General features: G+C 43.0%; 1 protein-coding gene across 2 annotated transcripts in view; it reads right to left on the bottom strand.

Annotated features, from left to right (window-relative positions):
• Positions 1 to 1,049: 1,049 nt before the first annotated feature.
• Positions 1,050 to 17,200, bottom strand: part of adkb (adenosine kinase b) — a 97,071-nt gene continuing 80,920 nt past the window's right edge. For both annotated transcript variants that reach the window (XM_035611612.2, XM_035611613.2), the window contains exons 8-11: positions 13,456 to 13,491; positions 9,805 to 9,919; positions 2,544 to 2,630; positions 1,050 to 2,221 (exon numbers count right to left, since the gene is read on the bottom strand). In XM_035611612.2, coding sequence (XP_035467505.1) covers positions 2,097 to 2,221; positions 2,544 to 2,630; positions 9,805 to 9,919; positions 13,456 to 13,491 — 363 coding nt within the window. In that variant the 3' untranslated portion in view covers positions 1,050 to 2,096. The remainder of the gene's footprint in view (positions 2,222 to 2,543; positions 2,631 to 9,804; positions 9,920 to 13,455; positions 13,492 to 17,200) is intronic.

Below are 17,200 nucleotides of genomic sequence, written 5' to 3'. Positions count from 1 at the left end.
CGTTGAACAAAGTGAAAGTTTAGCAGGAAAAGTGAGAAGAGTAGTTTCCTTATTGTGGCAGGCATCCTCATTACTTAATCATGGCTCCCTCTTTTTGTGTTTGTGTTTTGCCATCTGTCATCTTGAGGAGCAAATGAACCAGCTGCCATGGAGTGTGATCTTGCCCAATCAGAAATGTGGTCCTTTTCAAAGCGCATCTGTGTGAAACCTTAAAAAAGAAAAAAAAAAAGCCGATGAAAAAAATAGTGTCTCAAAGTTGTTAATAACATTTTGGCCGGAGAATGTTTTCACCTAGATGCCCCCAATTAGCATAAATGCATAAACTATGCCACATTACAGAAAACTGAGCTCTTGTGCGGGGCGAGTAAAAAAAAGACAAAACAACAACACATTCCTCCTGATGTGTTCAGAGAAAATAAAAGGAAATATGATGTAACAGGTTGTTCCAGTGGATCAAAAAAAAAAAAAAAAAGAAGACTATTCTCCATCTCACTTCTTTGTAGAGCAGATGAGTGTTGAATTGCTTTCCACATAACACTTAGGACACTGCCCGACACTCCTGCTAGCCCACAGTCGGCGGGGAGGAGGGGGTAAGAGGAGAGGGGCCTCCCTCTGATCCTCGTCTCCGACCCCCAGCGACAGCACAGCTGGCTATGAAGGATCAGCCTAATTTTCAGGTCCCTCTAATGACTGCCACCAAGAGCAACCACTAATCCCTAAACTGAGAGAAATGATCTCCTGTAGCCCTGCAGTGCGGCTCCAGACCCCGAGAGTCCAGTTAGGACCCAACGAGCGAGAGTGTGGGAGGGTGACCGGGCAGAACCAGCACGCCAGGCTGGTCCTGGCCCCCGCCCTCCTCCCCCCTCCCTGATCTCCATAATGGGGGTGTTGAGCTGTCCAAAAGTGATTAGCATGAGGGAGCCTCTGGCTGATTTAATAATGGGGGAGACGCACCAACTTGTGTGTCGTTGCGTTGTTTTGAATTCTGTCTTCTTGGTTGTATTTACATAAATATGCACCGCGGTTGGAATACGTGCATCTCAGCAGGATGAGTTTGATATTGTTTTATTTGGGTAATAACAACAACAAAAAAGAACATTATTTCCAGTTTTGTCCTGTTAAATCTGTCACTTCCGGAAATTGGAATGCGCTCCCATAACTGCATCCCGTTCATGATTTCTGCAGCCTTGCAGCTGAATATTCCAGGAAATAATCAACAGAAAATGTTTCATATTTCATAGTACATGTCCATAGCATCACAACACTCGACCCCTGCAGGCTTGAAAGACTCTAAAGAGTTTGTAGCTTGCCGCTTCGTGAAGGATGGTTTAGATAAATAAATAAACAATTTCCTCCTCATAGCTTAGAAGCATGAAAGGAAGTTGTGTAATTATAGCATTTTATTGGTGGAGCTTTAATTATTAGGAACATATTGAGTATACAGGTCTGAGAAGTTTCTATGGGTGTTTAAATAGGTTTGGTAATGGGTCACTATTGGAACTGACTGCAACTCCTGCACGAAGGAGCAAGAGACAAACTTTTCAGAGCCACACGTCCACAGAAACCTTTCAAACTTATCCTGCTGGATAATGTACTTCTCCACCACCCATCCAATCTTCAGCGCGATCCAAACTATATCGCCGCTTTGCAAATAACTCTCTAAATATGCTATGTCCAGCAAAGCTTCAGCGCAATGAGGATGTGATAGAGGATGTGATATCAGGACATAAAACAAGAGTTTTAAACACAGAAATGATATTGGTCAAGGTTGGAGGGTCGATTACGCAGCAGGAGTGGTAAGAAAAGTTTTCACCTTTCAGGCCAGTAGGCGTCGAGTTTTTGATACAACAAAGATTTTCAGTGGAATGCTCCTTTAGACATGACCATAATATTTCAACATTAGATACTTGTACAATGTTTTAGTCGTATTAAAACACGTGAGGCGTTACAATATCAAACCTGAGTCAGTAAATAGAAATTCCTTTCTTTTCCTTCTTTCTTTCATTTTTTTTTTTTTTTTTTTACAGAAAATCCACAAGAAGCATAGATATCCAAACATCTTATGGAAAAGACAAGTGAGCAGAGCTCGGGCTGCATCAGTGAAACTCTGGCTTCTCTGGGAAAGTGCACCCGACCCGTCTGATGATGACGTTGGCAGAGTAGTGTCCGGCCCGGATGCACTCCTCCAGTGCGTGCTCTTGGACCAACGCAGAGAGGAATCCTGGGGAGACAGAGGAGCAGAGGCCAACCTGTAACCATCCATCACCTCCAAAACAGTTTGGGGAACATTTAGCACCAGTAAGAGCCAGGGACTAATGGGTTCTGGATTAAAGGGACAACGCTGTTTCATCCTCAATCAGAGCCGAACGACGACTGTTTTACGTGGTGCTATGATCGGCTCATACAGAGTAGAAACAGCAGGCCGAATGTCACGCTCATATAATATGGAGACATTACTGCATTACAAAGTTGGCCGGTATCAAAGGTTAATTGGGAATGTGCATAGAACCCACGCTGCGTGGAGAATCATGTTCGAGCCATACCTCCCACGAAGGCATCTCCTGCGCCGTTTGTGTCCACGATATCGTTCTGGTCGATGTCCAACACAGGGAACATGGTCACTCGCTCACCTGTGGTCGGGACAAAGCAAGGCCGTTAATTTCAGTTGAACACCAGTTTCTTTTTCTTTTTTTCCTCCAAGTTTTGGCTTATTTCAATTTGGATTATAACTTAATATTAAAAAAAAAATCATTGGTCGATTTACACACCAAGCCACTTTTTTGGCTAATTAATTAACAAATAAATAGACTTATAGACGTGTACTATGCAATTAGTGTTGAGTAATAGTTAAGGACCTCATCAAGGCAATCAAAATAAAAAAAATGTACCCTGAACAGGACAAGAAACTTCACTTACCATCATTATGCCAAACAAAGCTCAACATTTGCCGTCAGCGTGGCTCTTTATTGGATAATCTCAACAACTAGCATATTGATCGCAAAATACATTCGGTACAAACCGTCCCCATAACTTTGGTGATCATCGGTTTGAAATGGAAATCAAGTTGCAATGTGAATTCTGAATAAGTTCTCAGAGCTCAAAGTGACATCTTTAAATGGTTTGATTTAAAACAGAGAAATACATCCAATAGAATTTGGGGCTAAAATCAGTGATAAATTGTTCCTTATCCGTTTTAACTTGATAACTGTAGCCGCTTTGAACAAATGTGCCACGAGTAACAGATGATCAAAAATATCTACATCTCGAAAGCTTTAGGTGAAGCGTTCAGATAAATTAAAAACAATGCGAGAGCAGTCACTGTGAATCATTCCAGTTCAAAACGGAATCCATTAAATGAGGGTCCCTTATTATCTTCAGCGGATTATACTGCTTCAATTATCAGTAGCATATGCACTTCAAAGCGATCTCCAGTTGTAAGGAGAGGAGGGGGAGAAAAGAAACAGAAATCTACCAGATGACAAAGTCTGGAGGTGTAGAGTGACATTGAATCAGCAACTTATGTCAGAACAATCTAAACCACACACGCAATCTTCAAACAATCCCGGGCTCTGGTGCCGACGGGAGCCTTCAAAAAGGTGCAGGAGACAAAAGACTGACATGTGGATAAAAGGAACACGGGGAGGCTGACAGACCTCTTAATGGCAAAAGGAGGTTGGGAGTTTAAGGAGAACACGTGGGGGGGGGACACACACACAAAAAAGTTGTCTAATGAGGCTCCCTGCTAATGTAACAATGGCACACAGAATATCAAGACACCCCACCTTATCAGTTGTGGAATACATTTCTGTCCTTGGCCCCACAGGGCAGGAGATACACAAACCTGCAGCTGAGCACATGTTCAACACCTGATGTCAAGGAAATGACTGCAATACACCCACTGAGAGGGAAACCTGGTCGACGCGTGGTGGAGAAATGACAATCTCACAGAGTTGAACGGGGAATTTGTGACAGATCATCAGGTAGCGAAGATCCATCAGATGGAGAGTTGGATTGTGTTTTTCATAATGACAGTTTTCTCTTTAAAGGGAAGCCGCTGACTGTCACTTTGATAATACATAACAATAAGACAGGAATCCTTTCAGGATCAGCTAATTAAGCAGCATAACGACTTTGCTTAATTAATGCCACAGATGAAGCTCGTGAATCCTCCTCCCTCTCGAAATGATTAACCGCACATGAAAAATGCGCTAATAATAAATTACAGTTTGTCAGTTGTTCCACAGCCCAGAAGCGCAAGTCGTCAGACGTGGACGAGCTCATGCAATACATTAAACCGGATTCTTTAAGAATACCGCAGCTGCTGCACTTGTTCGGCACAGGTTCTCCTGCTGCTCATTAGACCAAAGAAACCCGATTGAAATAATGTGTAAATGTGTTTAAAAGCAGTAAAAACGAATGGCTGCTCTCTCCAGAGTGGGTGGTGCAGGAGCAGTCAGGTCTTATTAGTGAGTCAGTCAGTTCGTCACCTCTGACATGAAGTAATGCTCATATTTGTGAGGTGTCAGGTGGGAATTTACACTTCTGTTATTAGATACTGAAGTGTTTAACAAACAAACACGATTTCACTGGGAACTTACCGACTCTTAGTTGTATATATTGAGCAGCTTTACGATATATTTTGTGTTTTTAACTTTAAAGTCAAAATTGGCCATCTTGAGATCAAGAAAGAATGCAAATTCAACTTTAAATTCTCATGATATTCGCAAGGTTTCAATCATTTCCAATCTTCACAATTTTAGTAACTTTTCAGTTTTTGTTACCAATCAGCGCAGTTTTTCCCTTTTTTGAGCTGAAGTAACATTAAAAGCCTCCGCCTCCATGAACGCCCTTGAAAAGATGAATCAGTTTTTACTTTACCCGGCATTTTTTCTTGCAGTACAATGATTACCATGACTGTAGGTCCAGCCATTCTCAAATATCTCAAGAAGGATATATTTATATATATAATTAACAGATCGTCATATTTCCCGGAAGATGAATTGCAATGACTTTGCTGATCCCCCGACTTTATGATAATCGCGCATCATCATCAGGTCAAAAACAAACAAAACAGTGAAATTGTAATTAGCTGAAAAGGGCTATGCTAACTTGCTAATATGCTTAACTAAGATTGACATTATACTAAACATCAACAAGGTTGTATTGTCACGGTGAGCATGTTGGCATGCTGACATCAGCATTTAGCTTTAAAAAAAAAAAAAATCACTGTGCTGATGGTCTAAGACTCACAGGGGCGGATTCTTAGTAAATGTTAGGTCAATTTTACTTTGCACAAAAAACTATTGGCCCAAATGGCTTGAAACATATCTTAGACCCTCAATTACTACAATTTCATAAACACGCAGAAACGTAGTCCTATTCAACAGGTAATATATATTCAGTTTTTGAATATGAGAACAGAGAGATGTTTGATAAAAATCCTTTAAATTGGATGTAAAACATGTAAACACACTGTATGAATTTGAATTCAATTGGAGTTCTGCTCACGGTCCTGACAGATCAGTTCACCGTGGGCAACCCGACACTGGTTATGGCGCTTGCAGTTAGTCTTCTGCTGTTTCGAGACACATGGAACACTAGACATCCCATATCCCTCTTGCTTCCATTATCGCATTTAAATTTCGCTCTCTGCTGCCGGGGGAAAGTTCCCATAACCTCAGCGATGCAAATTATTACATTTGACTGACATGTTAACTCAAGTTACAGTCCAACAATTCTCCAGCCATCTGTAACAAAGATCTCATTGGCGAAAATCTGCCATGGAAATGGCGAAAAAACAGAAAACAAAACCAAAATCCCGACAACCGCTGCCAAAACACTGACTGTTGTTACTGGCCCGTAGAGCGTCTGAAAACATCACTTTGCTGAACTTGTTTCACATTTCATTGTAATGAGATTTATTTTCAATAAAACTCAATAACATATTCTGGTTCCTTGAATTTGGTTCTGATAAAATGAGTGAAGCAGCAGATTGGTGGTGAACACGTGGGATATGTGTGTGGCTGAGCTTTGACAGGTAACCTGCAACAAAAGAGAGAAAAAAAGAAGAAATACTTCCGTGTAGTAAGCTATAATTGTCTGCTTTTGTTAATTCACTCTTCATAAGTCCCTAATTAAAAACTCTTGAACGGTGGTGATTAAACTTACGAATTTCTTTCAACAGGCGTCTCTTTGAAATGAGTATCAATGAGGCGCTTTATTATTGACTTCTCTTTTTAACAATGCCAATTCACAGCACAACACGGAGTGAGAAAATGCTCTCTTGTACAAAATGCAACTGTACACGCGGATAAGATGACCTCGGCTTTATTGGAAAACGAGCATATGGAGCTGTTGTTTTGACCGAGAAATGACTACACGCTTCACTTGGTGCTTTTCCAGCGCTCAATATTGTTGCTTTGACAGAAAACAGGTGGATCAAATAGTTGGCAGGTCATTAAAATTAACTTTGATCGTGTCTCAATTCATCATCCGCACACAGACACATAAAAACAATTAATACATCATTTTTAAATCCTGAGCTGCCAAGTGGCTCCAATACACATGACTGCTTTGCTGAGAGGCACGAGCCGGAGAACTCGACAGAGTTTAAGCACAACATCCTTGTGTGAGAAACTTGCCTGAGAATACTTCTCCGTTGGAACGTTTCCTGTTGCGCTTCGGCCAAACTCTGAGCCTCGGAGAGGAAAACGTTACCGCTTTCTTGGCACACGTGACAGGTTAGGAGCGACTTGACATTCAATCTGTTTCCCTATCATAACCAGCATCTTTGTTCACAATTGGGTTAGCGAGGGGGGGGGGGGGGAGAAAAAAGTACATATGCCTGTAATTACTGTAACCACAGGCAAAAGATCATCGCCAACCAATATCCTCGCAGAGAGACATGAAAGAAAAACACTTCAACTTGAGATGCCAAGGGAAAAAAGAGGTCTTCCTCATAGCACAGGCTGTTAATTGACTTTGTCTATTATGAGGCGCAGCACATAAACATCCGGCCTTTTAAAGTGACTATTAAACATTTCTTCAAGTAGAGCTCGAAATAATTCTGCAGCGTTTAATCTTACGAGAGTGACAAATTACCCAGCTCTTTAGAGTAGAGCCATTTTGACTTGTTGCCAATATTCACTCTGTTTCTCTACCTCATTTTATTAACATGTATAGATCAGGTCCTTTCTTCCGCCTGCCTCGTCCCGTTGAGAGCCCTAAAAACTCGCCGAGAAGCCGAGTCAGGCTTTATCAAGTCCTTATCAGCGATTAGAGCGGTAACCCCCGCTGAATGATCGTTCATTAGATCTCCTCACCGTAAAGGTTCAGGGCACAATGATCTTAATTACTGCTTTAATGGGTGTATAAGCAAAAGCCCAGCGTAGTGCAGCGGTGTCAGTGGCAGCGAAAATAAAGGGCCGTTTCCCCTGCTCCCAGCTCTTTAAAGGCACATTTGAAGCGCTGGTGTGATGAAAGGCTCCAAATGACGGGCAGGAGACAAAAAAAGAAAGAAGAAGAACAATAACAAATTGACATCCCCTTTTTGGAGGATCGTACCACAGGGGGAGGCTTTGTCCCATCCTTAATCACTATGAAATGGTGTAACATGACATGCAGAGGCTGGCAAATGATCAAATCCTGACAGGAGGACAAATTGCAAACAAAATGAGAGATCAAGTTTATTAGAGCGCCGCCTCTGGGAAATGAAAATCTTTAATTCTCTTTTTACGTTGACATTTATTTGGCTGGCACGAACGGCGACGTTCACACAGACACACATAGACACACTAATTCCGCTGCACCTACTACTGTAACTGCTCCGCTGTAATGACAGCACAGTCAATGACATTTATCATGTTTGCCTTTGTAGATGACATCGGAAACACATTGTCTTTCATCCCGCCCGCATTCATCATGTATTTTATATAAAGTTCACCGCGGCGCGCGGCGGCTCTGTCTTCACGCAGGAGCAATGAGAGGAGCAGGCAGGACTTATCCATCACCTCCGGAACAATAGATGGATTCCTGTTCCGTATATTGAAGCCGCTGGGCTTTTGCTTAAAGATTTCTTTTCAAATTGTCATGAAAGGGGAATTCACTTCCAGGAATTCCACTACTCATAATGAAAACTCAAAGGGGCTTGTGCAATTAAAACCAACGCTTCTTCTGTCGGTTAACGACTTTCGCGTGGATTGCATTGTGACAACATTATCACATCACACACATTGGACATAACTCTGTGGTTACTTTGAATTAATGATGCCGAGAAAGTCAGCCTTTGACAAAGAGTTTTGTTTGAAGTCGTGCATAAAGAGCGGCACACACAGGAAGCATATGATGTGCATTAGATCATCTCTGCCTATTGTTAGCTTATTGAAAGGCTGTGCACAGGCATTCATATACATTATCCTGTTGCAGCAGAAAGATACGCCAATGTCAATTGTTTTCTCCCAGAAAAGCTGCAATTTTATCAAACCCACATATCCCAACTACGATATCATGACTCGTCGTGTGTGTCCGCTGAGTGCCACGTGTCAAACGGTGCAACGTGACACAAGGCGACCTGTGTGTTGCCCTTGAAAGTGGAACACGTGTGCTCTTCTTATACGTTTAGCATGTTGTGACATCTGATATTCACTCTCCACCGCGGAGAAAGACCTGCCTCTTTATCTGTTGAATTCGGCGGCGTGATGTAATAATTCACCAGTCCATCATTACAAGTATCCCTTTCCACTTTACACCATGTTATTTTATCCACTGTTAATACTGAAAGAACTCCCCAAAAGTGGGAGTATTCAATCACTCTTTACTCCTACTTAAACTTTTTGTTTTACCGAGACAGTCTCTTCCAAGGCCTGGCCAGAACGGCAGCACAGTTTGCAGACAGTGAAATAATCACAATAGGAAAAAAAGAAAAAGCAATGAGACGATTAATTATTGGCTCTTTGTCACTCTGAAAACACGGGACACACGTGACGACCGTGCCCTGTAGTGCCCACAGTCCGGCTGTGGCTGTGCCTCAGCGGTCCCCAGTGACGAGCGATAGGTTGGGGTCTTTACCTGAGGCCATATCTGCCCGTGCACAACCCGTCTGAACTGCAAGGGCAATGAGGAGAGACACCCTGTGGCCCCGAACAAAGGCAAACGCTCCCAGCAGTAATCAGAAACTATCATCTCTCCCCACACAGATTAAACCCTCAAACCTCCGCTCGGTTACGACGACACTCGCTTCTAATGTCCCACCAACAAATGTGCCTGGTATCAAAGGAAATTGGACTGATTTGAGGACCAGTGTTGTCAACCCCATCCCCAAGGTCGCTCTGCCAGCTTTTTGCAGAAAAAAGAAAAAGGAAAAGGGGGGGGGGGGGGGGGGGGGGCAGGATGTGAGAGCTGAGGCATTAAAAATTGCTGAGGACTGGCCTGGAATTGGTCCAAGACAAAGTTAGAAGTACTTCACAAATCAATGCCTGCTCTCTGCATCCCCCACACTTCTTTTATGCTCTGAAATGACAGAATGTACTGCAAGCATTCCCCCCCCCCCCCCAAACATCTGGTGTCAATATTGGAGGTTAACTTCAAAGAAATTACTGATAGCATTCGGCTCGCTTCAGTCAGCGATCGAGCGTCTATTTAAGGCTGCGTTCTGCAGTTTTGAGATATAGGAGCTTTAAAATGAAGGGCAAAGACGCGCAAAAGGGGGAACAAAGTTGGGATTGGCTTCCGGTGGTATTTAAAGTTAAAAAAAAAATATGTGTAGATAAGCCAACAAATACAGAAAATAAAATAAAAATGGCCTACCAACAGTCGCAACGGTGTCGTCCTTGCCCTGAGTGAAGACCACCACTCGCTGCCTCTTGGCGTTGGCCTTGGGGAGGTTCTGGGTCTTCTGTGCGATCTCCGCAATGTCATCCGTCTGCGAAAACACCGAACCAGCGGGTGAGTGTGTTAGGTCGAATGACTGCATCATGAAGAGCCATGTCTGTGGAGTTTTTAATCAAAGAGCACAAGTGTGACTGAGAGGGGTCCGATTTTTTCCCCCGATCCCCGCAGATGGATCAAGTGATAACGAAACCAGATGGGCTACGGGAAAAAACGTTCTCAGAATAAGATCAATGATGCTTCCACGCAGTTACATGCGGACGGCGAAAAAATATATGAATGCCATATTCCCAAAGTGAGATGGAAATAGGCGTGTGGAGATAGGCTGTTGTCAGATAAACCTTCCTCGGCGAGCCGAAGGGATACGCGGAGCGTGTACTGTATCGTTCGCTTCCTGAAACAGGCCATTTCTCCTCAGCATCTGCACAGAATGGATATTCTCGCCTGGAGACGACAGAACTCTCCGGAGTGCTTGCCTTTGATCATGAGAGGGATAAAAAAAAATGAAAAAAACCCCACACCTGTCAGGGCTACTTTATTATTAACTCATCATGATGTACTATGAGCAGGTGGAATGTCTTTATCGCCGTCTCGCAGTGGGGTGGACTCTGCCGCGAGCATCTGTGTCAAAGCATAACGCTCGAGCACCTTCAGGGTGAGCAAATGCTGTGGTTAGGGGAGTAATCAGAGGGATGGGCTCCGGCCCAGTACCAGCAGCCACGCGGGCTCACTCCGACCGATGAGCTTTTACACCTCTAAACGCTTCCCAAACGTCCTTTAATCAGCCCTGAGAGGTCCGGGGAGACCCCGGGCCGAGGAAAAATGGGTGTAACACTCTAAGTAAGTGCTAATGGCGAGGTTAATACAGAGGCTGTTAGCAAGCGACAGCGAGAGAAAAAAATAAAAAAGGCAATTTGTCACTGTGACCGCATGTAACCACAAGCACTCCTCCAGACGCCGAGCACAAAACTGCACAGGGCCTCGGCACATTGTCACCCTTTGGTTTTATGCTCTCCGACATAAAAAAGCTGCTCCGCTAAGGTTTGGGAGCTAAAAGGTTCTGGGCGGCCGGAGGTGGTCGGGACTGAGCGCCGTGGGCTTTCTCAGCAGCCTCGCACACACTCGCGTACACAGAGACGCCTCCCCCTCGGCAGGAAACGCTCACCTGGCGACTTCCTGCGGCGGCACGATGCAGAGAGAACACGCGTACTGCGTGCGAGCAAAAGGAATGAACTGACAAATGATACGGTCAATTTGGTTCGCCGCCGACAAATGGCAATATTTACGATTGCGAGGCAACTGATCAGACATAAATCAACAAACCGTGAAATGTGAAAGCTTTACAAGGGTGTTAAATTGTGCTTCTGTGTTGGAGCCAGTGAGAAACTGATTGTCTCCACTGCAGGCTGCTGGAGAAACACTGCCGGGGAGGGAGAGATTCAATTAGAGCCGCGATGCAGATAGTTCTTCTGAGCATTTAAAGGAAACAGATCACAATCAGGCGAGTGTGTTCAGATCCGCTGATTGCTGCTTTGGAGAGGACGAGCTTTCCGTCTTGTGTTTACACTGAACTTGTGCCGCTGTCGTTTTTTGATAGTCATCCATAATGTGATGATGACAGTGTTTCAGAATACATTCAAAGTGCATCATGCCACGTTTTAGCAGTCGGGTATTGACAAGTGGAGCGCAATCGATATCCAATCATAATACCCCGCAAAAGGTCCCCCAATTAACAGGAAGTCAAATGAACCTCATGTTATCATTAAAAAAAAAAAATGGAGGTAATTGATTTCTGTTTAATGTAATGTACACAAATTGAATCAACATAAATTTGGTTTAAATTTTTTTTTTTTTAAAGTAAAATATTCTCTCTCTTCCAGGCCATGTCACGGATGCTGTTTGCTCAGTTGTCATGGAGATGTGCTTTTCACATCGTCTTATTCATGCGATAACAGGCCGCTGGATTGTTACAAATCTTCGTGACAACTGAGCAAATGTCTTCTGCTGATGAAAGCCATGGGATACGCTGAAAGCTCCCGAAATGTTCCAGTATGTGAATCTTGAGATTGAATTGAGAATGTTTTGATCTGTTTGCAAGATCAGAAATGAATTTCACATCTGTACAGCACTATATATCGTGGTTGGAAAAATATCCTTATTTTACAGACTTTGAACCACATCACCCAGAACTGTTCTGACAAGTGTATTGTGTATGTGTGAATAATAAATGTCCTCTAATTTTACCGACATGTGTCACTGTTATTTCCTGTTTCGAATAAGAGGAGACTGTATGGGGTATCTATATAGTGATATTTTTGAAGACGTGTCAGTGTCCTGCTGAAATATGTGGGTCAGCCTGTAGGATTTGAAATCAGAAAGTGAAAAGAGGCACACACAAAAAGAGAGAGAGAGACAACTGTGAAGAAAACCTCTTTGAACCGCAGCCATCTAGAAATGCAGAAAGTACAGTGCAGTACACTGATGTTATCTGAGAAATCACATTCATCCCATGCAATTTTACAGAGTGTTCTGGCAAATCAGGTTGACATGGAAAATGTCAAAGAATTGTAAGTAGTCGGAGAGTGTCTACACTGCCCTTTGTGTATTTCTTTTTTTTCATGTGAGACCCCCCCCCCCTCCACTCCTTCCTTCCTGCCCTCATCCCTTCTCCACTCTTAAACCTGTCACTGCCATCAGGATTGCATTTTCATTCCAGTCACGTTGATCACACCGTTAGTGATTCTGGATGACAATTATTCACACAGAGCAGAGCCATATTCAAGGCAGCTCTACCTTTGAAAGAGAGAAGGCACTTAAAATACCTGAGCCCATTTCTGACACACACACACACGCACACGCACACACACACACACACACACACACACACACACACACACACACACACACACACACACACACACACCGACTATTTGTGTTTTTGATTTCACATTCAAATAGCAGTGCGGGGAATATGCAAAACATGAGCAAAAAATAGACTAAAGGGAACATTCATTTTACACTTAAGAGGCAGCCCCACTTTAAAACACATAGTGTACATTCTATGGGGCAACAAGCACTGTAATTTTCATTTCCACAATTTAAAACCACAGGTGGCGGTGGCTTGGTTATTAAAAGACTACAGTGTGTTTCAGGGTGGCGTAATGCTATAGCAGTAAAGGGAAGGAGACACACACACACACACACACACACACAGTATCATCCCTGAGTGAAATGAAGATAATGAGGAGGCTTTTTAACCAGGCAACCTGATGAGCCCCCGAGCCTGCAGAGAAAGGCTTGAAACCATGCCCAACTTCTCAGCTTCCCAAGAGGCTTTTCAAAATTCAATAAATAACATCTGTAGGCGATGTTGGGTGCAGACCTAGCAGAGTGCGTCATAACAGAGAGCTGGCTGAACAAAGAAACCATGACGACTGCCAGGTTTCCATAGCAACTGCTGCAAGGCCTGGAGAGTATAATAGCACATCAATCACTGTCCAAAAAGAACTTCATTATCAGCAAAAATAAACCTTTAGGATCTGTTTAGTGTGCAATTGCTGGTCAACTCACCTCAAAGCCCAGCTCTTTGGCAAACGTGGCCGCCTCCTGGAAGAGATAGAAAAAACACACACACACACACAAATGAGCAGTTAATTACAGAGTTACAAACAAGAGCACGATGTCACACTCCAGACGTGGAGGTAAAGCCATCTGCTTGCCTCCGCTCCTCACGTGTGGCTGTGTCACTTGACAATAAGTAACCTGAGTTACTGTTGCTCCGCCAACTCTTGATTTAATAGGCATGCAGCCCACCCATTTAATCTATTGCCCCACTTCAGCTCATTTTACCACAGCGGCATTGGATAACACCACGTCAGCCAGCGGCCATGAAACCAGCACTGAAACCACGAACATATGCAGGAATGTGGGAATCCCCAACACTGCAGGCATTCAGCACCGACTATATGTTGCCTTAGTCTCCCAACAGGTGCAAGGTGTTTATCCAAGTGTTTTCTTCTTTACTACAAATCGTGCAAACTTGACATTTGTGCTGATCATTATCACATTTCCAGTTATTGCCTTACAGCAAAAAAAAAATCTTATGGCAAACTATTGAAACTTACTGGAGTTACGAAATCCAAATTTATGCTATAGAATTTTTAGGTTTTCTGATGTATTTTCCCATTGATCAAGAAAGCCATTGACTCTTTACACTCGGGCCAGCAGTACGGACCCCCTTTAAAAGTAAAAGATAAATCTGTGTCACCAGATGATTCAATTTGAAGTGTCTGCTGGGGGATTTTCTAACCCTAATGTAAGTAATGGAAATCAATGGTTGCCTGGAAAGGTGGGAGAACCTCCTCTGAAAATCAGTACGAGAACGCATTTGAAAATGACCAAATGACCAAAACTAAATTTGTAGTAAAGGAGCTTTGGTGCAAGTTTCAAGAGTCAGCTAAAATATGTAGATCATCTAGTTTGGAATTTAACGAAAAACTGGAAAAACTTTGAATAATCCCAACGTATAATGCATGAGTTTAATAATATAGCTAAAACATGCTCCTACTTGAGAATTTGTTTCAAAAGCGGAATTGACTTTTGTCTCACACAGGTATGAACTGAAACCACTGGCAAACAGTTTACAGTGGTACAGAATATACACACAAAAACAATATATGATATATGTGCTTTTGAGTCAGGGTGTGTCCGTCTCTCATGCTGCACAGAAACGAATGGTTAGCTGTGATCTGATTGGCACGTTAATAGGCCAACACATGCAGAGCCACCGGTGTGATCCTTCACCCGGCGACAGAGGCGGTTGCTCGTCAGTTCACAACGATGCCACAAATCACGGCAGACAACCCCGTGCACTAAATTCACTTTTGACCCCAGACGGGGCAATGAGCTGATGCTATGATTCTAAATAATCCAATTATCTGCGGAGGGGAGGCCGGTGTTTGTGTGACCTTGGGGAGAGGTTGACAACCTGGTCCTCAAACAGAAGGGGAGGAGATGACATGGAACAATAAGGTTACTGGTCCCTGGAGGGAAGCCTCACGGCTCTCTGCCTTGGATCAACATCACAGTGCCAGCAATATGTCAATTCATCACCCCCCCCCCCCCCCTTCTCCTTCAACACATGCAGAGGCTGAGAGTCAATTATCCTCTGTAGTCAAGAAGCCGTTTTATAATGAGTAAAGGTGAGTAGTCTTTTCTTTTCTCCTGCCTACGCCTCTTCAATCTATCGAGGGCTTGGGTCTCACATTTGTTTTAATTTATTTACAACCACATATTGACTTTTCTCCCCGGGAACGTTCCATCACAGGCGAGCACGAGGCATCTCGCAGGGACACGAGCAGCTCAGAAAGTATCTTGTCAAAACAGTGATATTTCATCTCAGAAACATTTTAAAAGAGACACGTGAGTGAAGGCTAAAAGAGCGTCGCTCTCTCTCTCTCTCTCTAGTTAGCAGTAATAATATTTGTGAGAAAAGCTTTTCAAGAGAGAGTGGGTGTTGGAAGAAATGATAATTGAAGCTGAGTCTATGAGCCACATGTGTACAGTGTAATCCCTTTGAGGAATTTATTAATTTCTATGAGCTGTTATGAATGCCAACATCAAAAATGTTTGGTAGCATAAGCTCAGCTAAACCTAATGTATTGGTATGATAAATACTGTACGGTGGTAAATATGCAATTACCGAGACTACACACACAAGCCAGTAAAAGTGAAGTGGTAGGCAATAAACGTCAGTATTGCTCACGGGGCTTTCAGCATTAATATTCAAAAATCTTATGTTTCTGTGCTGTGCATGTTTCACATTCGACGTGTGCCGTTTTTGGTGTGTTGTGGTAGGCGGTTTTCAAATGACGGTCCATGTGCTTCTACAGCTGTCGCAACAATGACAAGTGCTTCGAGTGACATCTGGGCAAAATCCTCTCGTGCTCCAAAAAAGCTTCTTGTTTGTTCGGAGATGGCTGTGATTGCACGCTCGTCTTTGATGAGCCACTCCGAGAGTGCGATTAGAAAGGAGAGAGGACTATTGCAGATTTCTTTTTTTTTGGGGGGGGGCAGTAAGTTCTGCCCCTCCTCCTCGGGCAAACAAGGTAAAAGATGATAACGAGGCGGGCTGAGTGCATGAGCCCTCTGCAGCCGTAGTTAGTATAAAGCTATCAGAGTGTGTGAGATGTTACTGCTGTCAGAGGCTTAAACAGTCAAAGGGATATTTTTAGAGAGCTTAAGCTAATAATCCAAAACCCGGTCGGGGTGGGGTGGTGGGGTGCAGGGATGCGGGGGAGGGTGATGGGTCCACAAATTCCTGCCAGGCAAAATGAAGGAGGAAATACACACTTGATGCAAAGGGCTTCTTTTTTTTTTTTTTTTTTAAAGCTTCACACTCTGTTTTCCTTGACACTGTATGTGACAGCAGCCCAGTTTAGGCCTGGTCTAGACACAGTGTGTGAAGTCCAGTCTTTATCTAATACCTTCTCATACATGGAGGAGCAAAGTGTTGACCAAGTAAGAGGGTTGGGCGGACACATCCACAAAACGAATCCAGTTGAATCGTCATTACGAACCGTGAAAAACAGTTTTGAAGTTCTTGTTAAACTCAAACTGGTCAAAAGGCACAAGACTGTGTTCTTTAAGAAATATTGATAGATAATGCAACTCAAAACGTGAGAAACAAGCTAACAGCCCAACACTAGTAAATGATCAAAACCAAAATAGTATGGCAAACTTTTTGCATACATTTACTTTCACATCCTGCAGACACAGAGCAACATAAACATTTCTTATTACATTATAGATTCATGTTTCTAGTCACCAAGTGAATTTCAAATCACAATAATATTCTTTTGACACTATAAAGCTCCGCAGAGCTGGAGGGAACAACTGAGTTGGGTAGCACGTTTGGTTGAGTGCGTCACTCGCACACTGTATAATTCAATGTGAATAATAAAGCATTAAATCCAATTAAAACATAAAAAAAATTTGACATGCAAATGAATAAATACTTCAGTAAATCAATGGGCCCGACCACTTCTCTACTCTACGTCTCATAACAGGCATTTCCGTCTGGCAATAACATTCAATTCATGCTCAGATGGTCGATAAGAAAACCTAGAGAACATGAAATTAAGAAAACTAGAGATGTTATCGGCTCTCGAGATAAAATATTACCAGTAACAAACTCTTTTTTTCTTCTTCTCTGTGTAAGAAGTTGTTGAGCATATGTCACAGCAGGAGTGAGAGTTGAAGAAGAAGAAGGAAAAAAAAAAAATCCAATTTCAGCGTTTCCCAAAGAATCTAAATC

Source organism: Scophthalmus maximus, chromosome 16, assembly GCF_022379125.1.
Source record: "Scophthalmus maximus strain ysfricsl-2021 chromosome 16, ASM2237912v1, whole genome shotgun sequence".
Taxonomy (NCBI): domain Eukaryota; kingdom Metazoa; phylum Chordata; class Actinopteri; order Pleuronectiformes; family Scophthalmidae; genus Scophthalmus; species Scophthalmus maximus.
This window is presented reverse-complemented; position numbering and strand designations above follow the sequence as displayed.